A 27,854-nucleotide genomic window follows, 5' to 3' on the forward strand; every position below is an offset into this window, starting at 1 on the left:
ATGCATCGTCCTCTATACATTTATTGAAAGTAGGCAGTCCTACAACAAAATGGTAAGATATTTGGGAAAATGTTAAGTTCTTTATATATTTGCTGGATGTAAAAAATCTGATTATCTTACAATTTGTACTTCTATGTTAAATTGTTCAATATATTGTATATTTATTTTTTTAGGAAAAATGCAGTCTTTGCTGAGGAACATATGAAACCGAGAATCAAGAAGAAGTCGAGTTCTAGGCAAGCTGGTGATAAATTATTCCATAAACCACAGATAACCTCTGTCAATGGAGATCCACTTGAAGTGTTTGATGATAGTACCTTGAGTGAAACATCCCAGGAGGATAATGGAAGGTACGGTGAATAAGAAGGCATTTTTCAGACAAAATATACTGGTCGCCATACTACAAATGCTTTACTGGCTAAACAATGTGTTTTATGGATGATTATTTCATAGACTTTTTGCAATTGTAGTAGGCAGGTACTGGTCCTGGAGGTATAGGGTCATATTGGTTGTATTGTCAATAATTTTCTCTCCCTTTTTCTTTAGGCCTCCTAGTAAATGTGCAAATGAAAAAGACAAGGTAATTTTCAGTGGTATATATTACAGATATTTGTTTTTGAGGGAGGGGGGGTTGTAACAGTCTTATTAAGTACAAGCTCTTTTCAGAGCATTGTACACAGTTTACCGGTCTAGAACATTTGGTTGCGACCAAATGGCCACCGGAGCTCTGCCCCAACTCACCCCGCCGCCGGAAGCTTTCACCGCCAAGGTAAGTGCCTTACCTTAAAACCCCCTGCCTTTACCCTAAAACACCGTACCTTAAGCCCTTACCATAAAAATCCCTACCCTAAAACCCCTTAAATTAACCCCCTACCCTAAATTGTAATAAAACTTTCCTTAGCAGCAGCCGGCGGTTGGGGATTTCAGTGGAGGATTAGCTGTGCCGGAGGGTCCATCTGCGGTGAATTGGCAAGGCCATTTTGGATACGCCGAGACCAAATGTCCCATTCCGGAGTTTATTGGCACAATGAATCCCCATCTGCTTACAGTCAAATTTTGGGTGTAGGAAGTACATGGAGAGAACGTGACCTGGGTCAAAAGAATCGGGCGCTGGGCATCGAACACAGAGATATCTCGGTTCAAAGATGGTGCCACTGCTTCCCCAAATCGTATAAGAAAATATCTAAATTTTTTCCCTTTATCTAGATTGATAATGGAGATGATTTGGATGACTTTACGCAATCTTCTGACACTGCAACTGAAGACTGTGATTCACCTACTTCAACTTTTAGAAATGCCATGTTGTTGATAGAGCAGCTCAGTGTTGAAGGCCAAGGTAATAATTAGGTTATTTGTACTGTATACAATGATTACATTTTAACATGTTAACCACCTCCATTTATTAGCTAAAAAATACTCTAAGTTTAATTGGATACACTGTTTACCAGCTACATGCAGTGTAATATTTTCTGTTTCCAACCTTGCAGATTCCGTAAACCTGTTAAAAATTCAAAATATAATTCATGAATATGAAAGAGGGATACAAAGAGATAATGGGCGGTACACGCTGCTATTAGGAAAAGTAAAGAAACTGGAGAATGAGAGGAAAGACCTACTGCAAATCATAGAAAAAAACAGAGAGCTTAAGTCAATATTGGAACACCAGAAGGTCGAATGGGGTAGTGACTTCAATAATTTAAGGTAATGAACTATTGGTTTTATACTGTATATAAGGACAATAACTTAATTCAGCCATTACTTTTACTTGTGCATTATTAACGTACATAATAAGATGGGCATACAAGTCAATAAAACCATAAGTTTGATTTTACATATCTGGAATCCGTAACGTAATACTTACAGTATCCTACTATCAACTATGAATCACAAGTGGGCACTCCTGATATGCTACATTTCAACGGACTATTCCTTCTAGGACCAAAGGGAACTAATGACAGCGGCATAAATAGGTTAAATGTAGGTTAATGATGTCATTAAAAAAAAATACTGAAATATTGGTATTTTAAATATGTTGTGTTAATATTTGTGTTTACATGGAAAGTTTTTATAGTCTTTAATGTCTTCCTAGGTGAGACTGTTCCAAGATCTTAACAATCGTATACATTTTCAATTCTCTCCCTTTTCTTTGTTTTTAAAGTTAGTGAGGTCATCATTATCAAATACAGTTACAGTAAATAAAAATACCACTTGTGATGCAATTGCATGTCTGCAACGGTGTCTTTCCCCATTATCGCTTGGCAAACAGTGCTTCCACTGCAGCCAGGGATTCTGGGTAATGACATGAGCACAGTGCATCATTCTTTACTTCTTGTCCATTTTAACATGGACCCCCTATAAGCGTACACCTTCCATATTACGCGGCTTGTCAGCACAGTGTGGGTTAAAGAAGTGCTCAACCTTTTTTGGTCCCAAATATAGTTAAAATACAGAGCATTTTGGTAGATTTCAATTTTTTTCTTGTATAAAACGTTTACTACAAAATGAGGGTATCGTTTTAAAAGCCGATTACACAAGTTTCCCCCCCTCTGTGGGACTGTTACTCAAAAGCAGCGTATTCAATTTTGTTTTCTGTTGCATTTTATTTTTGTCTTTTTATAGTACTGTAGTTGATAAGCAAAATGCTAAATGTATCTCATTTTTAATGCTCCTTAGCTGAGCGTTATTGAATTAGAAATGATGTGAACACATTCCTTCATTCAGCAGTCGTCGTCCCGCTGCCTTTATGTACCAGGATGGTTAGCAGAGAAGCCTCAGAGCTGGTTCACCACGTCCCCTGCATCACACATGCCAACAGAGCATAACATTGTGGCTTGTTATTGACCCGCGCGACGCAGGAGGTTTAAACAGTTATTTTTGTTTCCCCTGGAGTGGGGACAGTAGCATGTTTCTTTTCTCAGGAATCAGGGTACCCCCAGAGCTGAAAATAACATATTTCAGGTTCAAGGACCCCCTGCTTACCAGCCTGGTAAAATAATGAGGGTCGGGTACGGTAAACAGAAATTGGACATGGGAGACTGCTGCCTTTTAAAGGTGCTTTGTTTTTTTGTTTTTTTTTATGTACTACAAGCAGATTAATTGTAATTCTTAAAACCTTTTATTTGTCTTACACGTGTTAGATTTACCTTAAGGCAAGAAGAAGAAAAGCGGAAGAGTGCAGAAATGCTGTATGATAAAAGCAGAGATCAACTAAGAAAGAAAGAGGATCAGTGCTGCAAGGAAATGGAAGAAAAACAACAGCACGAACGGACACTAAGAAACTTAGAGCTTGAATTGAGGAGCTTGAGGAATAGCTTTAAACAGGTTTGATATTACTCTGAGACAAATATTGCTATTGGCTTTAAGATAAGTGAGGACACATTCTAGAATTTGAAGTATAGATCAATGCATTGCACCAGCCTAGTTACATCTCGAGGCAGTTGGAAAAGCAAGTATACAGTACCTGTAGCAATTTCACAGATCTATACAATAATAAATGTACAATGTCAGTTTGACAAAAATTGATTCATGTCTGGATTCCAGTTCTGCTGCATTGTTGTTTTTAAGAATAATTTGAATGTTCTATGGCCAAAAAAGTGTTGTTTTTCTGTTCCTCAACTATCTACAAAGCGATAATAAATCAAGGGTATTTGGGATCAGAATGTGATGTAATCACAGTTGTGTAATTACTTATTGATTTGCTGCTATCATGCTGAAGATTAAGTTTTTAGGGTTGTGGATGGTGAAAATAGGGAGTTGAAAACCTCTGTGGCTTTTTCAGAAATATTGCCAGTTACAGTACATATAGGTTGGGAAGGGAGGGTTTTTATCCAGAGCCTTTAAAGCGTGGTTAATGAAGTGGTGGGAAGAGGAGTGATTTGTATTTATTGGATATAGCTGTTCCAGTTGGAGGGATATGAGCCTATATAAGAGAGGTGGCCTGCATCCCTCTTGGCGGGGACCCAGGATACTTCGAGAGCAGTTGAAATACTTAATTTGCAACTATGTAAACTAGCTGATTGGGCATTAAAATGAGTCATGAAGAATCCAATTATTTCTCTGTCAAGAGGTAGCAATAAGGCGGGACTTTAGAGTTGAAAACATCTAGGGAAATGGAATACAGAGTAAATAGAAATAAAATCAATGCCACATACGGAGGTGAACGAGAGAAAACAGGTGGGGGGGAGAGAGAGGAATTGTTTTTTTTTTTTTTTTAAATCCGTAACAAGTCTTCAGACTTTGTGCATGAATGCTTTTAGTTTGGAAACTAAAATCCCAGAATTCTTTGCAATAGAGACCAAGGTGATTTTAATGTTTACTGTACCAGGTTACACTCTATTTAGAAAGAACTGAGTAGGAAGGAAGGTGGAGTTGTGCTTTATTTGAATAACAACATGAAAACTACTTCAATACAAGGTACTGGAAAATAAACTGACTTTGGATAACCCTAGAAACGAGTGAGGTGGGTTTTTTTGTATTGGGGCAATCTACAGATCTTCAGGACAAGAGCAATTGAACTTGAGCCATTGTTAATGAAGGACAAATCATTAAGAGGGCAATTAAAGGAGAGGTAATAAGTATGTAAGTCTGCTGGATGTGGACGGCATGTTTACATTGCAAGTCAGCAGGAAGCAGGGGTATATCTCAAGCAGTTAGTGAGGGAGCCCACGCGCAGCAAAGCAATACTAGAGGGGACAGAGTATCCAAATGTAGTTCTTGGGTTGAAACTTGGGTTCCAGTTATCAATCACCAGTATAAAAAAAAAAACAATCTGATTCATACCACGCAAAAACTACGGTTTTAGCTTTTAGGAAGGCTGACTTTTCAGAGATGGGAAAGGATTCTTTGGCAAAGAGGTATTTCAGTGGCATGCAAGAGAAGTGGGCAAAACTAAAAGTAGCAGATCTCTTCGTCAGGCGGGTTCGTAAAACGCAAGAAAAAAGACCTAGTTAAGAATAATATTTGCTTGCGCTTCGGTGGAAGGAAAATGGGAGAGAAACAGTAGGAAACACGAATAGAAATGGACACCACTCCATTTACAGAAGAGAAAGTCCAGTGGAACTTCAAAATTGAAAGTGGACAACTCCATTGAGCCACAAGAAATACATATTCGGATATTAAGAGCTTAAAGGGGTACTGGCAACACCATTAACAGAACTAATTTAACCAGTCACTATTAACAGACTGGAGAAAATGGTCCCACTTCACAAAGGCTGATGTCGGGTGGAGGCAGGTATTTACAGGCTGATGAGCCTGATATAAGTAATAGGGAAATAATAATGCTGGTAAAAGATAGATAGATATATATATATATCTATCTAACATTATTGCATATTTCAAGTTTACACTTACAAGGCAGCATGGACTTACTGGGACTTGGGAGGGAAGAGAAGAACGTGTCAAACAAACACATCTTTTTTTGACTATGAATAGATCACAGTGGAACAGTAGACGTAGATATATATATTTTTTTTAAGTAAAGTCTGTCACTGTCCCACATAGGAGCTTGATAGACAAGACACGGTTCTTAGGATTGTATTCTATGGTGGTTGAATGGATATGACATTGGTTGAAGGATAGGTAACAGAGAGTTGTGGTAAAACTCCCACTCAGAGAAGGTAAAGGTGACCAGTGTATTGTCTTAAGATCTACACCGGCACTGGTGCTCTTTAATACTTTTTGTTAGTGACATTGCAAATGGTCTGGAAGGGAAAGTATACATTTTTTTGAAGATGACACAAAGATCTACAACAGGGATGACACCCGTGGAGTAAACAAAATGATTGATTTACAGGTGCGCCGACGAGTATTCTAAAACTTGCCTTGAAAATCTGGGGCAAATCTGGGGCTATCACCAACATGACTGGTACATGCTGTAACATTTAAGTGACATTTCTGCAGAGACTAAAGGCCCATCGGATTAACACAGCAGGGGTCCCTGGCAGTCCCATTAGTCTCTGCAGAAACGTCACTAGAATGTTGCAGCATGTACCTGGGTCTTGTTGGTGATTGCCCCAGGTTTGTTTAAGAATACTTGTCGGCACTACAGTAGGTATAGTAGCGACATGGTCAAGTGTGACTATTGCCATTGAATGCTAAAATTTACAATTTCATGCACTTGGGGCACACTAGTCCAAACAAAGAATACAGGATTAATATCACATGGTCAACCACTATAGAGGAAATGGACCTGGGAGTCCTTATTTCAACTGAAAAAAATAGGTATGCCATGGAGAAAGCCAGCAAAAGACCAGGTTGAATAAGCATGTAATGCCACTTTATAGATTATTGATAAGACCTTGCATATCTCCCGAAGGACATAAAATACATTAGAATGTGTGCAAAGAAGGTCTACTAAAATGGAGCACAGTCTATACCCTAAAATAAATCATGTCCTTGCAAATATTACAACGGTTTGGTTTATGTAGTATGCTTCCAATTCTTTTCATAAAAAAATGGTTACAATCTTGGCCATTCAGAATTGGGAGCACTCTCCTTGATTAGTTTGGAGGTTGAAACAAACCAGCTGTTTAATACATTTTGAGTCAAGGTTGTTATGCAGTGTACCGGGCAGTGACTTCACAGCATATTGAATAGGTGCCTAGGAATCCCAGAATGCACAATGTAGAATAGATTCAAAATGCTCCAATCATTCCAGTCCCTCACTGAAGAGTATATCATTTTGTCAGGTTGAAGACGAACGTAACGAAGCTCAAAGATTGCTTTCTCAAGAAAACCATGCCAGAGCTCTTCAAGAAAGTATCTTAAACAATCTAAGGAGAAAAAATGAAGAGTTGGAAAGTAAGAACATACTAACAAAAAGTGCTGAGGTAATCTACTTAAATTATTATTGTGACGTCATGTACTTTTTGGAATCCAGTTTTAAGAATATTAAATGTTGGGCAGAATCCTTTCACTTTAACCTGCAATTCAATGATAATTTTGAGAAAGATAAAGAGAAGTATTTTTGCACATATTCCTCTGTTCGTTCTATTTTACTCCCTTGAAATGAGCCAAGGCCTGCTTGATGGCGACGCCATCGGTGAGACTGCACACAGGCCCGGCGCACTCTCTCCCGGCCCAACTTCAGTAATCACCGTTTAAATAAACTACCACAACATTTATACAAAAAAAACAAGGGAATGAACCCAAGATGCTGATGCTGCCAAAGTCACGTATATGAAAGGTACTCTTTGATAAAGTCCCGGACAGGGACGAAACGCGTCAGAGTTCCCCTTCTGTGATGTACAGCATGTTCTATTAAAGCTGATTTTATCTTTATTCATCCTTTGGCTGGACTCCAATTGCGGTGACCGCCTCTACTCTACTTTTTACCTGTACCACAACATTTAAACTGTGATTACCGAAGTTGGGCCGGGGGAGAGCTCAGGGCCTCTGTAAGAGCCGGCATCTCCTGGTACCGCTCCAGAGGAGGTGAGAAGCCCCGCATGCACACAGTTCACCGGGCCCCTCCTTATTCCCACCTGGCCCTGACAGGTATTTTGTATTAAAATTATTAATTTCCACAAGTAAATGTCAGCAATTGTTTACACTGCAAAAAGTGGAAGTGCTACATCTTGTCAAGGAAGGTAAAATCATTATATGCATCTTATAAAGATAATGTCTAAAAGTTAAACTGTGGATCCCTACTTAGTGAGAACATGCGCCAATCAAGCAATATGTTTTTTTTATTCTACGATATATGGTGAAGTGATTTTATAGCAAGGTCTACAGGCCTCAATTGGCAAAACGAATTGGTGTTTCATAATATGACATTTATTAATTAAAACTGTGTAGATGTTGTATTCTACAGTGCTATCATTTTATTAAAGTTCACATATACAGTATGTTATCTTGACAGCCAGCATCTTATAAATTAACTATTTAGCAGAAACGTTTGACCCCTACATTCTCAACTTTTATCTATTTTTGTCAGCTGACGTGCAAAATGTGATTGTGTAATTTGGCATCTGTTCTTTCGGTTGAGTGTACATTGGTACATTTTCACAGGAAAAGAAAATGCCTTTTTAAATTCTGTCATGTTTCTGCCTAAAGGTCTTGAGTGCAACTTCTGAATTAAGTGAAAGAGAAAAAGATCTACTACACAGAAATGCCACACTACAAGAGGAAATCACTGTATTTAAACTAGAACTGGAGCAAGTCCGGTCTCGTAATAATGAAGAAGAGAGCAGGTATATGGAAGAAAATGAGATGTTCAAAGAAAAGATTGATGACCTGAGAAGGGATCTAAAAATGAATGAAGAAACTTTAACACAGACTGTAATCCAGTACAATGGACAACTCAATGCACTGAAGACAGAGTCTACAATGCTTTGCTCTAAGTTAGAGCATGAAAAACAAAGCAAGGAACGGCTAGAAACTGAAACTGAATCCATTCGTTCCCGTTTAACCTCCACTTTACAGGAGCTTGAACGAAATCAGACCTTAAAAACTGATATTGAGCGCAACTTACAAAGAGAGAGAGATGAATGGCTGCGTTCCCAGGACAAGTTAAGTCATGATTTGTCCAACATACGTGAAAACAACAACAACTTGTCTCAACAGCTTAGCAGAGCTGAAGCGAAGTCGAACAGCCTTGAAAATGAACTTCATAGGACAATTCTGACACTCCAAGAGAAAACCATTCTTTTAGAAAGTACACAAAGGGATTTGACTCAAGCCCAGTGTCGAACAAAGGAACTTGAACGCACAATCCAACTTGAAAAAGACCAAATTAACAAATGTACTGTAAAACAAGAGTCCATGCAAGAGAGGCTAGCGCAGATTCAAAGTGAGAACATGCTTCTTCGTCAGCAGCTAGAAGATGTGCAAAATAAAGGTATCATCAAAGAAAAGGCTGTGACTGATGTCCAGGACAGATTTACAGATATATTCAGTAAGCTTCGGACTGACGCAGAAAGGCAAGTTCTTATGGTAGAAGAAAGAAATAAGGACTTGATTAATAAATCTAATGAGCTTAGAGAACAACTCTATAAGCTTGAAACTGAGAAAGTGGAGCGAGAGGTGGGTGTTATTTTTCTTTTTTCCTTGTTCTTTTACATAATTTTTGATTGTAGAATGAAATTAAGAAATTATCATTTCAAAAGTATGACATCATAAATCTAATGGATTTTCCATGAGAATTTATTTTTAAACCACTGTTGTAAATTATTGCAAATAATACCTTTTAGTTTACAAAAACCGTACATCATATTATTTTATATCATACAAGCAGACTACAGCACGGTCAGGAACTATTTGCAGCCCATTTTCCACAATAAAGATATTGAGCTGGGTGTGTCAAACCCTTATTCGTACAATGGCATAAAGCAGGCGTGTCAAGGATCTACAGTATATGAAGGTCCCAATATAAAGCCATTCTATGCCCTTCAGAATAGTACAGAGCTCCCTCACAGCTGTTTTTATCAATACTTGCAACTCAGGCATTTTGTTAGCCCCTCTACAACTTTTTGAACATTTTGTATATCAAAGCTTGTTATGAGAAGGACGCAATCTCCCTTCTATATAAATTATGTGCTCCCTAAGGCAATTACAAGTCTAGGTTCATGGCTGAATGGGAGGAAGACATTGGTTCACCATTAAATGATGAAACATGGGAGGAAATCTTTGAAATAATCTCCAAATCCTCTATCTGTTTCAGTATAAAAGAAATTGAAATTAAATTACCACACAGGTGGTACATAACATCTGAAAGACTAAGTAGAATCTATTCAGGGCACACCCCATTATGCTGGTGGAACTGTGGACAGAGGGTCTCACTGGATCATATATGGTGGTCGTGCCCAAAAAATCCTGTGAATGTGGAGAGCGGTCTGTTTTCTTATAGCCCAAACAGAGGGGTCCTTTCTTTACCCTGGGACCCAGCGATATTTTTGCTCCGTAAACCCATTCCCGGGGGCCGATAGGTACGTAGATAGTTTAGCAATGCATATCCTTGGTTCCGCTAAATTGGCAATAGCCAGTAGTTGGAAAAAATCTCTTCCTCCCTCTCTATCTCTTATACAAAATAAAGTGTCAGAGACACGTTTAATGGAAAAGTTAACCAGTTTATTGCATAGTACCCAAAATAAATATGATAAAATGTGGAATAAGGGGTTCACCTATAGTGCTTTAAATGACTATATGTTTTAGTTAAATGTTCAACATGTATGTTGTCAATATATCTTGACTTTCATTTGTACTTCCCACTCCTCCATTTCTTCTTTTTTACATTCTGTACTCTTAGTACTTGCCATCTCCCAACTTGCACTTGTTGTTTTGATATGGAAAATGACCTGGTAACGACAATTTTTTTAAATTTTTCAACCTTTAATAAGTCTAGTCCATTTATTCCCGACAGGCGGTTTGGCAACCCCTAGGGCTTTGTGAGGTGTCTCCAAGAGGTTCGCCAAAAACGATGTGTTGGTGAATCCCAGACAGTATAGTGGGTTCCTGAGCCCATATGGGGATTCAGCACTTAGTACAGCCCCAAGCTACAGCATAGCGTGGGTGGTACAGCTCTCAATTACAGCAAAATCTTCCACGGTCGCTCCCCATAATCCTTTGCATCCACAGCACTTGAAGTTCCCCCAGTAATTGACAACTATATCACCAATCGGTGCCTAACTATATCACCAATCGGTACCTAGCATGTGTTTCTCCCCCTTCCCCTTCTCCCATGAGCTTAGTACACAATTTACTGCCTGGGATCAGTCATACTGTTTGTTAGCGATTATTCTGACGAGTTGGCAATAAGATTTAATAATTGCATATTCGCAGAACATATATTTTCTAGCTGGGGGTGCACAGTGTTGCTCTGAGTCATCCATACAATCAAAATCTGTGGCAAAGATGGGTAGAAAATCTCATGTGGGTTGGTGATCTCAGGAGAAAGAGAGAGAAATGGAACAGAATAGTGCAGACGGTATGGGAAGTATCCAAGTGTTTTTATCTACAGTAAAAGGCCCTCCAGACTCAACACTTACAAGAATTATTAAGTGGACTGGTACTATGTACAGTCCAGATGCTTTTCTTTCAGAAATACTCTGTGTATTTGGTTTATCTCTGTATCTGTCCCTTCTGATGTACAATTAGTACCATTATTTTTGAACTAACATTGTATTACAATAATCTCTAAAGAACGTCAAGACATCTGTTTTATATTGGTAAATATTAAGACATTGTATTTTAGTGGTCTTCTCTATGTGGTCTTGTGAGATGTTGGTCCGTGTGGAGTGTGTTCTGGTGTGTGCCAGACCAGTCCTCACAGAACACCATTTCCCAGGCCACGGGATCTTTTAGTTATTCAGTTGATTAAGAGGGTTATATCCCTAGATGTGTGTGAGGGCCATGATTCCTGACGAAGCTGCAACTCAAAGAAACGCGTTGAGTTCCTTTCGGTGAGAACGAGTGAGAGGATCGCGAGAGGTCTGGTCTTCGTTTCTGGGCGGCCAGAGCCGATACCGACAGATGTCCAATAAAAGCAGTGAGATTGCAAATCATTTCATCTCCAGGAGTCCCCGGTTTTAATTGTTTTTATGCCCAAAAGAACTACCTTCTTGTGAGTCTGGAGGGTCTTTTACTGTGGTTAAAATACTTTCTAATACTTCCCATACCGTCTGCACTTTGTTCCGTTTCTCTCTCTCTCTCCTGAAATCACCAACCCACATGAGCTTTTCTACACATCTTTGCCACAGATTGTGATATGCATATTGTTACAACTCCAATGCGAGTACAACCACTGGAGGATACCTTTATATGAGTGCCACCTTTAGCATTTCAATACTATTCTATGCTGTGTTCTGTCTCCGTCTCCCTCTGTACGGTCCCCCGCTCCCCTTTTCTTGGAAGATAGCATACATTTGAAGAGACTCCTGTAGCAATTTCAGCTTTGAGGGTTGAGTGGAAGAGTGGCTAAAAATTAATAACAGTGATAATTTAAAATGATCCACAGGGTTCACTATAAATACATTGTTATTTGATTCCCATCTTGATTTTTTTTTTTTTGGTTGGATTTTTTTCACAGTGTTTTATTATTGGTATATCTGTGGATGTGCCACCCTGGGACTTTTGGGTCTCACAATGTATCAAGAGCCACAGGGTCGCCATCATTTTAATAAGAACAAAAATGTATTCATAGTTGCAATCATAACGACTGCTTTAAACGTCCCATACTTTAAGCAAGAATTATTAATGCCTTAATCGAACAATAATAGACACAATGCGGGTTATTCATTTAATCCGCGATGGTGCCATTCTCACAGAAATATTCAGATGGCCTCCCCATCAGCACTATCACAATGTAATGAATAACCTTCAACATGTTTACTTAAATTGGTCTGTTCTGGATGGAGTGGGGTTTGTGACCAGGAGCCCTTGACTGCCATTTTTCAATACAATCTTCCAAAGCTTCTGTATTAATGTATTTTAAATTTACATTTTTACATTGATCGTGCAAGAAATAAAAAATATTATATTTTTATCCTAGAGCACATTAAGACAACTGCAGCAGGAACTCGCAGATGCTTTAAAGAAGTTATCAATGTCCGAGGCTTCTCTAGAGGTTATAACACGTTATCGAAATGACCTTGAAGAGGACAAGCTGCACCTGCAGAAAGAATTAGAGAAGATCAAAAACAAGGTATAATGTTTGCAACAGCTTTTCATCGCTTTCACATGCTCAATATGGCTGAAATTATTCCTTCAGAGTTTTTACAGTATATTTGCAATTACAAAGACTACACTCCATGGTAAATACTAAATTGGTGTTTAAAATGTACATAATTGACTAAAATTATTTAAGAAACTATATCAGAGCATTAATGGCATGGGCGGGGGGCCCTTTTGTGAAATTTCTTTAAACAAAATGTTCCACGTACAAATAACATACCATTTAAATGAAGACTTCTTGTGAAGATTAACAAATATATAGAATAAGATAAAATGAGGTGCCATTACTGAAATTGTAGTTTCCATAAATATATATTTGTATGCAGTGAACATAGCGTGTGCCCTTTTTATTTCTTTAGCTGCAGGATTTGGAGGAACAGTTCATTCAGTCCGAAAGACGTAACCATCAGTTAAAGACTTCATTAGATGCCAAGGAGCGAGAAATATTTGCTACATCTCAGAAACTGCAGCAGTTTTCCACTGCAACAGCTGGAGCTGAAACATCTGTCAAACAGCTGGAAGAGCATGTACAGAAGTAGGTATTTTTGTAGGTTGCTAATGACATATAGAGGGTTTTTGTTTTTTGTTTTTTAATCTACCCTAAAACTTTTAAACCGTGCAGATTTGTAATTGTGGCACAGCACAAAGAAATCCGAAATTCAAGGATGATTCAAATATTTTATTTTCAAGAGGCAGCCATTGTCCAGCATCATAAATGACATCACAAATAAGAGTGCTACCTGAGGGGGGGGAAAGGATATCCTACTAAATAACACCAATCTATGGGGGCGGGGGGGTTTCTTCTGATATAGCGCTGACATGTAGATGCTGTAGATAGGATGTTGCAGGCTCAATGAGTCCCTGCGCGCAGAGCTAAGAATCGGTTTGGTGCCTGAGGCACAGGGAAATAAAGTGACTTCCTCAAGGTCACAATGAGCTGACACCAGGCTATGAATTCAGCTCCCCCACTTCAAAGTCTGTGTCATTGTTTTCAGAGTGACTGCATTGACTCACTCAGCCACTCCTTCAGCTCAACCAACCCATATTTGGTCTTAGATTGTAATACCATCTGTGCTATAATATGAAAGTAGTCCATTTGCAAAGGTTTATTAAGCTTAACGTTCTGTGTTGCTCATCAAAGACTGTACGAGCCTGCAGTGGACTTAAAGCTATAAGCTATTGGCATTCCAAAAAATGTCCCTCCAATATCAGGGCTGCGGACATATTAGTCTCATTGTTACTTGTAAGAAACAGATTATCATTCAGTCTGCTGTTTTTGGAGTCCAATCAGTTGCATCCACTCTTGTGCCAGGAGGAAGGTGCTTCTGTGACATACCTTGCACTAAAAAGGATCAAATGAGCTGCCTTGGTGCTGTTTTCTCAGGATTCAGTGGCTGCAAAACAAGTTTCCTTTACTGTTAGTCCCCTTTTTCTAACCTAAAATCTACTCCTAAAAAAATGTTTTCTCCTTGTTAAATACTCTCCTTCAAAATGATGATCGGAAGTCTGTGGCAATGCTCTTTTTAGATGAGACACTGTTTTCAGCATTCCTTTTGCTCTTTAATAAGCCTAACAAATTTGTCAGTGTAGTCTCGGTTTATTAAAATGCTGTGTTATTCTCTCGCAGTATCTACAACTATAGCATTGAGATAATGTCTTTTTTTCAGGCTTGAAATTGAAAATGCCAGAATTGAGGCTGCTGCAAAACAACAAGCAGGACGAATTGAAATCCTTCAGAAAGAGCTACAGGAATCCCTTTTAGTAAGTGGTTTCTGTGCTTGATTAATTATTGTTGGAAATCTATTTGAGAGACGTCATTGGTACTGTAGCTTACTTAAAATATAGCTTTTTGTATTGTGTCCTTCAGCAGCGAAGGTAATGGGTTGCACCCTACAATTGTCATATTTCTATGGAAAACCTGTTTTCCTGTACAATGTAAGGCTAAGGCCCCGGTCACGGCGCTCTAATGCGCGCCCGCGCTTTCGGCTGCGCGTTCCGGCGATTCCCCGGTCTGCAGCTCACTGCAGGAGCAGAGACCGGGGGGGGCGTGCCGGAGGAGTGACGGGGGCGCGGCCATGACGTCACCCGGCAGGTTCGCCCTCATTGGCTGAACCGCCGGGGGGCGTGCCTAGCCGCTCGACGCGAGTTCCTGCTCTCAATTCTATTGAGAGCAGGAGTAGCTCTCGCGCGAGCGCTGCGGCCCCCACTCGCAGCGGGCCCGGCGCCGTTGCGGGGAGGGCTCTGGTGAGCGCAGCGTCCGCCACAGCGGACGCTGCAGCATGCAGCGGGGGCAAGGCCTAAGACGCATTACCTTCCTTTACATCAGGGGTGGGCAACTCCAATCCTCAAGGGCCACCAACAGATGAGGTTTTCAGGATATCCCTGCTTCAGCACGAGCTACTGATTGGGCGACCTGTGTTGACGCCGAGAGATCCTGAAACCATGACTTGTCGGTGGCCCTTGGACTGGAATTTCCAACCCCTGCTGTACGCACTGACATTATTTAGTTCGCATTGTGGAACATGCTTCTTTCCCATTAGCCGATCATTCTGCATATTTGTTGTAGCATTAACCGTTTCAGTGGCGGAGGTGCCACGGCACATCTGGCACAGCGTGACCACGGTAGCACTTAACCCGGAAACGGCAGTTGTCCTATTCTATTTCCCTTAACCGCAAAGTGTCCTGCGCGGCATGAGAACACAGGATGCGATCAGAGCTAGAAAAAATAACACTCTTTGGGCATGATGTAGCCACGACGTGATGGGAGTCTGGAGTGCCAGACCCCCGGTCATAGTGACTACGTCTTACGGCACTTAAAAGGTTAAATGGATTTGCTTTGGGGGGGGTGGTTCGGAACCTCACTTCAGACACTTTATCTCACAGTTTGTTTTTGTGTGCCGTTATCTACACACACGCATGCGCGCGCACACACACGCACATTCCACCAGAAGAGTGAAATTAGTTGCCATACCCTTAAATTACAAATAATGTGCAGTTTTGTGATAATCAATTGTAATAAATGATGTTTGAAAATAAGTTATTTATTACTTTATGATGATTTGCTTTTTTTGTTCTACCATTTTTGCGGGGATTCACCTTTTAAATAACTATTTGATTTTTCTGTAATCTACAGAAATCATTAGCTGTGATTTGGAATTAAGTATTAAATACATATCACTTGTGAGCACATTATCATGGCTCAGACAGGTCTGCAACTCTGCTTTTCACCATTATCTCTTGGCATACAATGCTTCCAATGCAGCCAGAGATTCTGGGTAATGACATGCAAATGAGCACACAGTGTCACTTTTTAAATGGAATTAAATATTACAACTTTAAGAGGGCTACCTTGTGGTTTATTGAATCATAGTTCTACATCAATAATTTGCTTAAATCCCTAAACAAAATGTAAATATGTATATCTTTATTTGTATAGCCATCCATGTACGTAGTGCTTCACATCAGTAATATGCACAACAAAATACTATGAGACATAATAGGAATTAGCACTTCATACGTAAAAGTAAACATTAGGAAAAAGAGTCCCTGTTCCAGGACCTTACAATTTAAGTGGTGTGTAGTTGCATATTCTGCATTTGATGGACAATCGTTTATTTTCAATTTTAAGCATTTTCTTTACACATCCTTTCGTAGAACCGTAATCGGCTGGAAGATTTAATAACTACTTTACAATCATCCAAAATTGGTTTGGAGGAGAAACTAAACCAGCAGGTAAAACAAAGAATTTGTCTTTTGTTTATAAAGTGAATTTCTCTGGAGATACCCCCATGTATTTAATAACTGCTTTTTATAATAATAATAAAAAATCTTGTGTACAGAATTAATATATATATATATATATATATATATATATATATATATATTTATATATTTATTTTTATATATATATATATATATATATATATATATATATATATATATATATATATATATATATATATATACATACAATGGTCGACAAATCACCCAAAAATCTACTCGCCGAACAAAAAAAATCTACTCGCCACCTAGCCCCGCCCCAAGACCCGCTTTTAAAAAAATTAAAATAATAAATTCCTAGTAAGAACAACATTCGTTTTTGACATTAGTTTATTTATTGTATTACATTATACTACAATTAGTCCTTGTTACGTGTGTGTGTGTGTGTGTTTTAGGAAAAAAAAGCCAGATGTGAATAACTAGTTTCCTGAACCCCATAACTAGTTCCTGGACACCCCCGCGTCACAATATCTAAAGCAGCAGTCCCTCAATGTCCAGGTACCCTCATTCCCTCAATGTTATACATTGGAGGGGAGGTGTTCCTTACCTGTCTTCTGGTTTAGGGGGGATTCCGATGTCTTCCGTGTGAAGCTTGAGAGTTAGATCTGGAAGAAAGCAGTATAGGTTATTTCTGTGTAGGTATAGGGCAGTTAAGATATAGGGTAAATAAGAGATCCAGAGTGTGTGTGTTTGAGAGAGAGAGACAGGGAGAGAGAGACACACAGAGAGAGAGACACAGAGAGAGAGAGTGGGTGAGAGAGAGACAGAGAGAGAACACACACAGAGCGAGAATGAGAGACAAAGACGGAGAGGGCGACACAGGGAGAGGGAGAGAGAGTGACACACTCACACACAGACACAGACTCAGTCAGTCAGTCACACACACAGTTACTGTCTCACACTGTAACACACACACTCACCCACTGTATGGCAGTGGGCCCTCCACACGGCAGTGGGCCCTCCGCACGGCACAAGGGCCTCTGCAAGGCAGGGGGAGGGCGCCCCCCCCTCCAGAGGCGGACGCCGCCGCACCACCCCTCACCCCCCGAAGCGGATGCCATCGCAGGACCCACTCCCTCCAAGCGGACGCCGCCGCAGCGCACACCCCCCCCCCTCAAGTAGCCGCCTCACCCCCTTCAGAGGCGGACACACCGCTGCCTACCTACTGCCCCGGGCATCAAGCGGGGACTCCCCTCAGCCTACCTCCCGCCCTGGGCAGCAAGCTGGGATTGTGGGCAGAGGGGGAGGAGATCGGGAGGCAGGAGGGGGAGGAGATTAGTGGCAGGGGGGGAGGAGATCAGGGGGAAGGGGCTAACCCAGAACTGCCTGCCGGCCCTCTTCCCTGCGTCAACCCAATCAGGGAGGGGGATTATTTATTTATATTTTTTTTTTAAATTGGCACGAGCAGGGGAATTCATAGAGCCGCAGCACGGCTCGCCAGCAGCCTAAATCCACTCGCCACGGGCGTGTGGATATGCCTATTTGTTGAACACTGTATATATATATATGTGTATATATATATGTGTATATATATATATATATATATATATATATATATATATATATATATGCGTGTGTATATATGTATATATATATATATATAACACACAAAAAAGAACTAAGACAATCCCCTAAATAGCACTCTAAAATATACCACAAAAATACTCAAATTAAACTGATGTGAAAAGAACTGGATGCTCCGTCAGTACAGAGAATGAACAAGATTTTATTATTAGAACAGCAATGAACACCAACTTAAAAACATAAACACACAAATGGCAGCTCCAAAAAATGGCAGGCTATGACTCACTAGAAAATATAATAAATGCTAACTGATAATCAAATAACTAAGATGTGTCCAAATAATAATAGTATTACACAGATCTAAGCTAATGGATACAAAGAAAAACCCTTAAAGTAACAAAACCTTGCTACACAGTAGTAACTGTAGCTGCAGGCATAAGAAAAAATATGGCATTTAATAAACCTATACACAAAAAAATGTCTAGGACAAAAAATATAACTTATACCAAGGGAAAAGCACAGGGGAGAAATAAAAGAATGTTAACAAGACTCATACCCTGGCCAGCAAATACAAAAAATGTAATGAATAAATACACAGCATGAGTATATATAGTCTCTATGGTCCTGGCACAAAGGCAGACAAAATGCAGTAGTATATGAAAAAATACTGAGTGCCAATGTGCTTAGGTTGAACAAACACACATGTGCATGGATACCACGAGGGAGCCTGACTCCTAACAGGAGAGAAAGAGATACTCAGCTGTCGTGTCGTGACAGATGGGGTCAGTTCCTGGTAGTTCCAGCTTCACTGCGTGCTGATGTTGAAAGAAATGAAAGTCCACAGAGACCGCATCATGCGGTGAGAGTCACGCCAAAAAATAATGAGGGGGAGCTGCCAGAAGGAAACCACTCTACGCGTTTCGCCCGTGGGTGGGCTTCTTCCCGGAGTGATACAGACAAGGCGATGTGAGCTAGTCTTTAAAGGGTTTCCCTTAATTGTCTGTACTGCCTTCCAATCCTTGCAGCCAATCACAGACGCGTTACTTAATGGATTGCGTCACACGCCCCGGTGCCTGCGGTAAAATAATTGCTGCTGATACACCGGAGAGGGGGAATCCCAGCCGGTGTAATTACTCCGGATTCCCACACAAGCGCACATGTGCTGCATCAATGACATCTTGCTGTTAATGCCATGAGTGACGTCATCGGGCCGTGATAAACTTAAAGAGGCAGCATACCAGATTTGGCAATCTATGTATAGGAAGGCAGCAAAAGAGGGACACAGATATTAAACATATGAGATATAAACAGCATACAGAGGTTCCTACACATTAGGTATCAAAGGAGAGCAGACAGAGGAAACTGCACTAGTAGTTAGAGTAAGCAAATATTAAATAATAATCTAAAGATTAAAAAGATAAATAGTAAAACAGAATAGAGAGACCATGAAGTCCAAAAGAAGACAGGAGAGAAGATAAAGTGACTCAAGACCTATAAAGAACAGAAGATTTTAATAGTCACTAATTATCTGCAGAACATATTATATAGCAGTATAAGAAGTGTATAGAGAAGGTGGGCAGTGAAAAATTATAAAAACATAGCAAAACCAAGGGAATCATTCATTCCCCTGGGTTGCATAGTGTTTAAAAGGACAATCCAATAGCATTCCTTTTTAAGGAGGGCTTTCTCCAAATCCCCACCTCTGATGCCCAAAGATACTTTGTCAAAGGCAAATGCAGAAATACATGTACTGTCTGAGGCATGGCACTGTAAAAAGTGTCTTGCCACAGAGGTAATCTTTTTAAAATTATCCAAGTCCCGCTGAGCTGATCTGATGTTTCTAGAGTGCTCTAAGATCCTGAACCGAAGTTTGCGGGTAGTCATTCCTATGTATTTAAATTTGCAGGGACATGTTAACTGTAAATCTAAGGGGGTTGTCTACTGTTTAAGGATATAGCCAATATCATAGGTTTTAGTTTGATCACTGTTTGAGAATTTGTCTGTCGGTAGCATGAATTTGCATGCCGAACAATTATTACATTTTGAAAAGCCCTTTGTCCTTACAGTGAGAAATGTCTCACTAGTATGAAGAATATTGTGACTGTATACAAGACGGTCTTTTAGATTGGGTGACCGTCGACACGTTAGATTCACCCTGTCGCCCAATGCATCTTTGAGTTCTCCATCTGTGCATAGGATCGGCCAATGTTTCTGGAGAATAGATTTCAAATCTCCCCATCTATCATTGTAGGTTCCAATGAAACGAGTTTTGATGTCATCAGTCTTCTTCTGTGGTTGTAATAGTGTTGCACGTTTTTTTTGTCACAGTATTTTTGTACCCCTGATTAATACATCTTTTGCTATAACCTCTAGATACAAATCTATTACACATCTCAACTGCCCTAGACTCAAAGCATTCCTCAGTAGAGCAACTACGCTTTAACCTCAGAAATTCACTACGAGGAATGCCCTGAATCTGGTGTTGCTGGTGGAAGCTTGAGGCATGGAGAATCGAGATAGTAGAGGTAGACTTCCTAAAGATGTCAGTCCCTACATTGCCATCAACATCAATAAAAATCTTGAGATCCAAGAAGTCAATTGATGTGGTACTGGACTTATACGTAAGTCTAATATTAAGGTTGTTGCAGTTGAGTACATCGACGAAACTCCTAAGCTCAGCGGCAGTGCCCTGCCAGAGAATAAGAATATCGTCGATGTATCTCAACCACAACAAGACATGGGAGGTCAAATGAAGATTCTCGTCACAAAACACCACCTCACTCTCCCACCAACCCAAAAATAAATTTGCGTATGATGGGGCACACGTGGCCCCCATCGCTGTCCCTCTAATCTGTAAGTAAAATCTGCTCTTGAAAACAAAAAAATTATGATACAAAATAAAGGACAGAAGTTGTAAGAGAAGATCTGTAAGGTTGGAGCTGAACTGCGACCTTTTTAGAAAAAATCCTGTAGCAAATAGACCATCTTTGTGGCCTATAGATGTATATAGTGACTCCACATCACATGTGGCAAGAATTGTATTTTCATCTACCGTGATACCATCCAATCTGGACAAAACATCCATGGTGTCACGGAGATATGATGGTAACGATTCAACCGCTGGACGTAAAAAGGGGTCCAGAATATATATATATTCCAAATGATTCTCAAACTCCTTGATGAACAGCTTATTTTGAGGTCATGTGTTTCTTATTTTTTTTTTTTATTATTTAACCTGATCGAAAGTCAGTCGTTTTACCTGTTTTGTTGCCCCCTTATTTAGGTGCATAAGCAATCGGCATTGTCTCAAAGTGCACACGACTCGCATAATCTATGGGAGGAAGAGCTGAAGTCAAGATCTCGATTAGGAGTGCGTCTAGCTGAGCTTGACAGAGAAAAGGCTGACTTGAGTGACCAGGTAAACCACATCACACTGAATTACATAACTAATCTTTCATTTTCGGTAATTTGCTAGTCTAAGTTTGTATATGTAAAATAATTGTACCCCATACAGCTGGTCTCTGTGGGGAAGGTATTATATTATGCAAACCAAAGTGACTGTGCAAGTATGCTCTGAAGTACCAGCTTTTATGACACTGTATATATGGAACTGATTTTACAAAGCATCATTTTCAGTATTCACATTTCTGTATGTTCACACGTGTTGATGCATTTTACAGTTCTACTGTACGCACACGCACATACACATACACATGCACGCATGTGCACAAACATGAATATGCGCATACGCATACAGGCACATATATGCATGTATACATGCATACGTCCACATACGCATATACATTCATGCATATACACACATACATTCATGCATATACAAATATACTTTCATGCATATACACAGTGGCGGGATTCAAAAATTTTAGCAACAGGTTCTCTCTCACCAGGGGGGAGGGGGAAGGGAGATGGGGGGTGGGGGTAGAGAGAGAGAGCCGGAGGGGGTGTGAGTGAGAGACAGACGGGGGAGATGTTTTGTGTTTATGTTGTATATTTATATTTATGTTTTTTTTAAATGTTTTATTCAGTTGAACAGGACTGCATGTGGGGGGTGGGGTGGAAGAGAGAGACCCGAGCCCCCCTTAGATTTCTCCCAGCCCCCTCACATCTCTCCCAGACCCCTTACATCTCTCCCAGCCCCCTCACATCTCTCCCAGCCCCCTCACATCTCTCCTAGCCCCCCTCACATCTCTCCTAGCCCCCCTCACATCACTCCCAGCCCCCCTCACATCACTCCCAGCCCCCCTCACATCACTCCCAGCCCCCTCGCATCACTCCCAGCCCCCCTCGCATCACTCCCAGCCCCCCTCGCATCACTCCCAGCCCCCCTCACATCTCTTCCAGCCCCCCTCACATCTCTTCCAGCCCCCCTCACATCTCTTCCAGCCCCCCTCACATCTCTTCCAGCCCCCCTCACATCTCTTCCAGCCCCCCTCACATCTCTTCCAGCCCCCCTCACATCTCTTCCAGCCCCCCTCACATCTCTTCCAGCCCCCCTCACATCACTCCCAGCCCCCCTCACATCACTCCCAGCCCCCCTCACATCACTCCCAGCCCCCCTCACATCACTCCCAGCCCCCCTCACATCACTCCCAGCCCCCCTCACATCACTCCCAGCCCCCCTCACATCACTCCCAGCCCCCCTCACATCACTCCCAGCCCCCCTCACATCACTCCCAGCCCCCCTCACATCACTCCCAGCCCCCCTCACATCTCACCCAGCCCCCCTTACATCTCACCCAGCCCCTCTCACATCTCACCCAGACCCCCCCCCACATCTCTCCCAGACCCCCCTCACATCTCTCCCTGACCCTCCTCACATCTCTCCCAGTCCTCCTCCATGCCTACCTTGGTGGAAACAGGCACGGGGAGGTCTGACCCGGCTGAAAGAATTAGCCGGTAGTAGAATCTCGTCAGAGCAGGAGCAGCACGGGGAGATGAGTGCTCTATAGCAACAGACAGGAAGTTCCGGGTCAGACAGCTAGATGGCGCACCTCCCCTGCAGACCTGCTCTGACTCTCACTCAAGTGATTGTTACCGGCAAATACTTTCAGCCCGGTGCTGCACACCATCTCCCGCGCCGCCTACCATCTTCCACCGCAGCATAACATCTCCCTCTGCGCCTGTTAAGCACCAGTTCGGCGAACATCAGAAATCCTAGAAACAGGTTCGCACAAACCGGTGCGAACCGGCTGAATCCCACCACTGCATATACACATATACATTCATGCATATACAACTATACATTCATGCATATACACATATACATTCATATATATATACATTCATGGATACCAGAAGAGACAAAGAACCCCACTGCGAGAGCACTCAAATCAAAGTTCTCAAGAAAAACTAAATAGACACACCTGAATGGACCTAATGACTAAGAGTGGGAGGTGTGCTAGGGTAATGAAGTGAACATAAAATACAATTTATTAGAGAGACTTACTCTCGGAGTAAAATAAGACACATAGAGCCCCAAATGATGAAAGGGCTAGGCATGACAAAATAAACGAATTAAAATGGGACAGAGGGTAGGTAGGATGGCTGATGTATAGTGCCTACCTTACCCTGGAGAGCTAATGGTCATAAGTAAGGATACACCATAGGAACGATAAGCATTGGACTACCTCAATGGGAGGCCCCATAGATGGTCAGAAGGGATAGATAGTATGAGCGTGAGAGATAAGTATAATCTCGATACTCTAATGTTCTCACTACCCCCACTGCCTTAATTGAATGGCTATTGGTTGGAGTCAAAGGACCTCATAAGGCTATCTGGATGTAAGCTAGTAAATCCTGTAGTGTTTAGGGGTGTATACTGTGTCTGCAGTGTAGGTCTGGATAATGGGGTGGTCTGATGAAATAGATCACCGAATGTCCTATTGTGACCTGCCTAGACAACAGTTCAAAAATGCGCTCAGTAGAGCGAATTGACGGACGCTTGGTTAAGTACACATACGCACACATACGCACGCACACACATACGCACGCACGCACACACACATACAAACGCACGCACACATACAAACGCACGCACGCACACATACAAATGCACACATACAAACGCACGCACACATACAAACGCACGCACGCACACATACAAACGCACGCACACATACAAACGCACGCACACATACAAACGCACGCACGCATACATAGAAACGCACACATGCAAATGCTCAAACGCGCACACGCACAAACATGCACACGCACAAACATGCACACGCACACATGCACAAACGCGCACATGCACACGCACAAACGAACACATGCACACGCACAAACATGCAGAAACACACACATGCACACGCACAAACATGCAGAAACGCACACATGCACACACATGCACACGCACAAACATGCACACATGCACACACGCACACGCACAAACGCACACATACATCACACCAAAAAAATATCCAAGCAGTAATACACATGGATAGACTTTCCTTGGGGGTGGTTCAGGCCTCTGGTGCTGTGCTGGTGTGTGCACGGATGCTGAAGCTGGGCTTGATTTCCAAGTGGGGCAAGTTTCCGGTGCACACCGGCAAGGGAGAGACAGAGGGAGAACTGGGGCCTGGCAGCAATGAGGCTTGGCGGCAATGAGGCTTGGCAGCTTGACTAGGCTACCGGGCTTTGGACAGTTGTCCCAGCTCCTCCCCCCCCCCCCCTTGTTGGCGGCCCTGGTTACATCTAATCGAAAAGTTATGGGACGTGGTCAAGAGTGTATGCACAGGTCGGGTGTGGAGTATTATTTTATTATAACCTACGATTTTTTAAACACTTGTTAATAAAAGATCGCACTTAAACTGGGTTATCTTTTTAAGGTTGAAACTGAAAGAAAAAAGGTGAAAAAATTGGTAGAACTCAAGAGATCTATGGAGGCACGATTCGACCAGGAAATGAAGAGAAACAATGAATTACAACGAGAAATTACTGGGTATAATACTTGTACAATATATTCAATTGTATGATCCAGGGAGTATATTATCGGAATTGAAAAAAGTACCCTATTTTATTAAAGATGCAGTCTTAAAGAGCAATTTATATCGGGTTTGCCAGAAGCTTAAACCACGCAACTGTGTGACCTTCTCTACTATTTTAACGTCTGTTTAGTATTTTAAGATCTGGTTTAATAGTTATTCAAATTTAGGATTAAAAGCGTAATTACAGATCTAGCAGGTTTCTGCACATAATGCATTGCTGTAGACCAGGCCTGCACAACATACATCTCTGTGCGACTTTAAAAAAAAAATGGCGGCGATTCCCCGCGGTCCCGGGGGTGATGTGAGGTGCATTGAGGTGAGGTGCAGGGGAGGTGAGGTGCAGGAAGGGTGATGTGAGGTGCAGGGGGGGGGGGGTGATGTGAGGTGCAGGGGGGGGGGTGATGTGAGGTGCAGGGGGGGTGATGTGAGGTGCAGGGGGGGTGATTGGAGGTGCAGGGGGGGGTGATTGGAGGTGCAGGGGGGGGGTGATTGGAGGTGCAGGGGGGGGGTGATTGGAGGTGCGGGGGGGTGATTGGAGGTGCAGGGGGGGTGATTGGAGGTGCGGGGGGTGATTGGAGGTGAAGGGGGGTCACTGGAGGTGAGGGGGGGGGTCATTGGAGGTGCAGGGGGGGGTCATTGGAGGTGCAGGGGGGGTCATTGGGGGTCATTGGAGGTGCAGGGGGGTGATTGGAGGTGCAGGGGCGAGAGTGATGTGAGATGCAGGGGGGAGAGTGATGTGAGGTGCAGGGGGGGACAGTGATGTGAGGTGCAGGGGGGGAGAGTGATGTGAGGTGCAGGGGGGGAGAGTGATGTGAGGTGCAGGGGGGGAGAGTGATGTGAGGTGCAGGGGGGGAGAGTGATGTGAGGTGCAGGGGGGGAGAGTGATGTGAGGTGCAGGGGGGGAGAGTGGTGTGAGGTGCAGGGGGGGAGAGTGATGTGAGGTGCAGGGGGGGAGAGTGATGTGAGGTGCAGGGGGGGAGAGTGATGTGAGGTGCAGGGGGGGAGAGTGATGTGAGGTGCAGGGGGGGAGAGTGATGTGAGGTAAGGGGGGGAGAGTGATGTGAGGTGCAGGGGGGAGAGTGATGTGAGGTGCAGGGGGGGAGAGTGATGTGAGGTGCAGGGGGGGAGAGTGATGTGAGGTGCAGGGGGGGGAGAGTGATGTGAGGTGCAGGGGGGGAGAGTGATGTGAGGTGCAGGGGGGGAGAAGGATGTGAGGTGCAGGGGGGGAGAAGGATGTGAGGTGCAGGGGGGGTGGGATGTGTGTGTTGTGCAGGGGGGGTGGGATGTGTGTGTTGTGCAGGGGGGTATTGTGTGTTTGATGTGGATAGGGAGGTGTGTGTGTGTGTGTGTGTGTGTGTGTGTGTGTGTGTGTGTGTGTGTGTGTGTGTGTGTGTGTGTGTGTGTGATAGGGGTTTGAGAGATAGATGGGGAGTATCGCAAAGGTTGATTAGTGAGGGGTTCTGGGGGAGATATGATGATGAGAGGTGCTGGAAGAGAGATGATGATGATGATGATTTTGATTTTTACCCGTGCGACCTAAAAAAAATTCCTTGGAGCAGTTCGGCCCTTCTCGCTTTACGAGTTGTGCAGGCCTGCTGTAGACACTTGTTTAAAAGCGTTATCATGTAATTTGCGATGGGTTTTTGTGCGATTTTGCAATGCAAGCAAATCGAGCAGTAAGGCACCAAATTGTGAGAACAGGTGCACCGACGTCTCCTACATCTATACAAAAAGCGGTGTGATCAAATTGCATTCATTAAGAGCTAAATACGGGCTTTTACCTGTGACCATGTATAATTCTACATTCTTACCTAAACTGGCAATCGTTTAGTGCTCCTGTCATAAATCTGTCAAATTCACGACTGAAGCAGCCAATTGTTAGGCTACGCTTATAGTACTTGTGACTGCGACGTCGCACAGCGCCGTAGCAAGTACATGCAGTCCGTCGCGGCCGCGACGGAGTCAACCATTGAGGGCGAACCGCTCACGGCCACGCCTCCACCACGCCGCCCGGTCGTCCTCTGATCTCCTGCACCAGGTCGCGTCGTAGCCCTTGGTATAAGCGTAGCATTAGGCTGCCTTGCGGCCAATCGGGAGCTTCTCCGTGCCTCTGCCTCCCCTTTTATGACGTCAGACAGCGATGTCGTCTAAACTTCAAATACAACTCATCGCAATGGCGACGGCGATGGGTGACGTCATCGGTCGCATCGCCGTCGCCGGCTGTATAAGGGCAGCCTTAAGCACACAGTCGGTGTAACTCAGTAATATAAGCATGCAGTGTAGCTGCTAAGGTAACATTATCTATTGTTATAGTTTACAGCACAAACTGCTGGGAACATTTGCAACAAATTATTAAACTGCTTGGGTGCTGGGTTGAAACCTATAGAAATCAAAGAATGCTTTAAAACTCATTAAAAATGGCATTGAGTTGAATTTTTTTTTTTTAAATCACTATCTAATACTTCAAAATGTATTATATTTTTTACAATATAAGATTTCACATTTTGCTGCTTTAAGAAATCAAAACAAAAGATTCAGCATAATAGATACATTACCACTTTACAACCCCCACCCTGAATACTCCACACGCTGCATTACAAAGTACAGCAGCACTAAAGATGAACTGACTACAATATTGTGGGTCTTTATTCTCCATGAAAAACGTTGTAAACTGCTGACCCTGCCTGTTGCCCTCAATTTCTTCAGATATCCTCAACACAAAGATACCCATAGTGCTCTCATGAACTATTCTGTTGATTTTTATTTCATTTTTAACAATACCTGTGGGTTTCATTTTACATCAGTATTCTACAAGATAGGGCAATTCTGTGAGGCTTTATACAGAAATGTGTGATAAAGGAAATGCAAAGACCGTCT

The 27,854-nt window shown here is 42.2% G+C and overlaps 1 protein-coding gene across 12 annotated transcripts in view; it reads left to right on the plus strand.

The window, feature by feature from the left end:
- Positions 1–27,854, plus strand: part of ANKRD26 (ankyrin repeat domain containing 26) — a 101,976-nt gene that overhangs the window by 62,637 nt on the left and 11,485 nt on the right. For all 12 annotated transcript variants that reach the window (XM_075599959.1, XM_075599950.1, XM_075599954.1 and 9 more), the window contains 13 exons: positions 174–350; positions 547–580; positions 1,207–1,336; positions 1,488–1,701; positions 3,138–3,321; positions 6,687–6,827; positions 8,053–9,021; positions 12,485–12,637; positions 13,026–13,201; positions 14,334–14,427; positions 16,321–16,398; positions 21,254–21,388; positions 24,819–24,931. In XM_075599959.1, the coding sequence (XP_075456074.1) occupies positions 174–350; positions 547–580; positions 1,207–1,336; positions 1,488–1,701; positions 3,138–3,321; positions 6,687–6,827; positions 8,053–9,021; positions 12,485–12,637; positions 13,026–13,201; positions 14,334–14,427; positions 16,321–16,398; positions 21,254–21,388; positions 24,819–24,931 (2,598 nt within the window). The remainder of the gene's footprint in view (positions 1–173; positions 351–546; positions 581–1,206; positions 1,337–1,487; positions 1,702–3,137; positions 3,322–6,686; positions 6,828–8,052; positions 9,022–12,484; positions 12,638–13,025; positions 13,202–14,333; positions 14,428–16,320; positions 16,399–21,253; positions 21,389–24,818; positions 24,932–27,854) is intronic.

The sequence above is a fragment of the Ascaphus truei genome, chromosome 5 (assembly GCF_040206685.1).
Source record: "Ascaphus truei isolate aAscTru1 chromosome 5, aAscTru1.hap1, whole genome shotgun sequence".
In the NCBI taxonomy this organism is placed as follows: domain Eukaryota; kingdom Metazoa; phylum Chordata; class Amphibia; order Anura; family Ascaphidae; genus Ascaphus; species Ascaphus truei.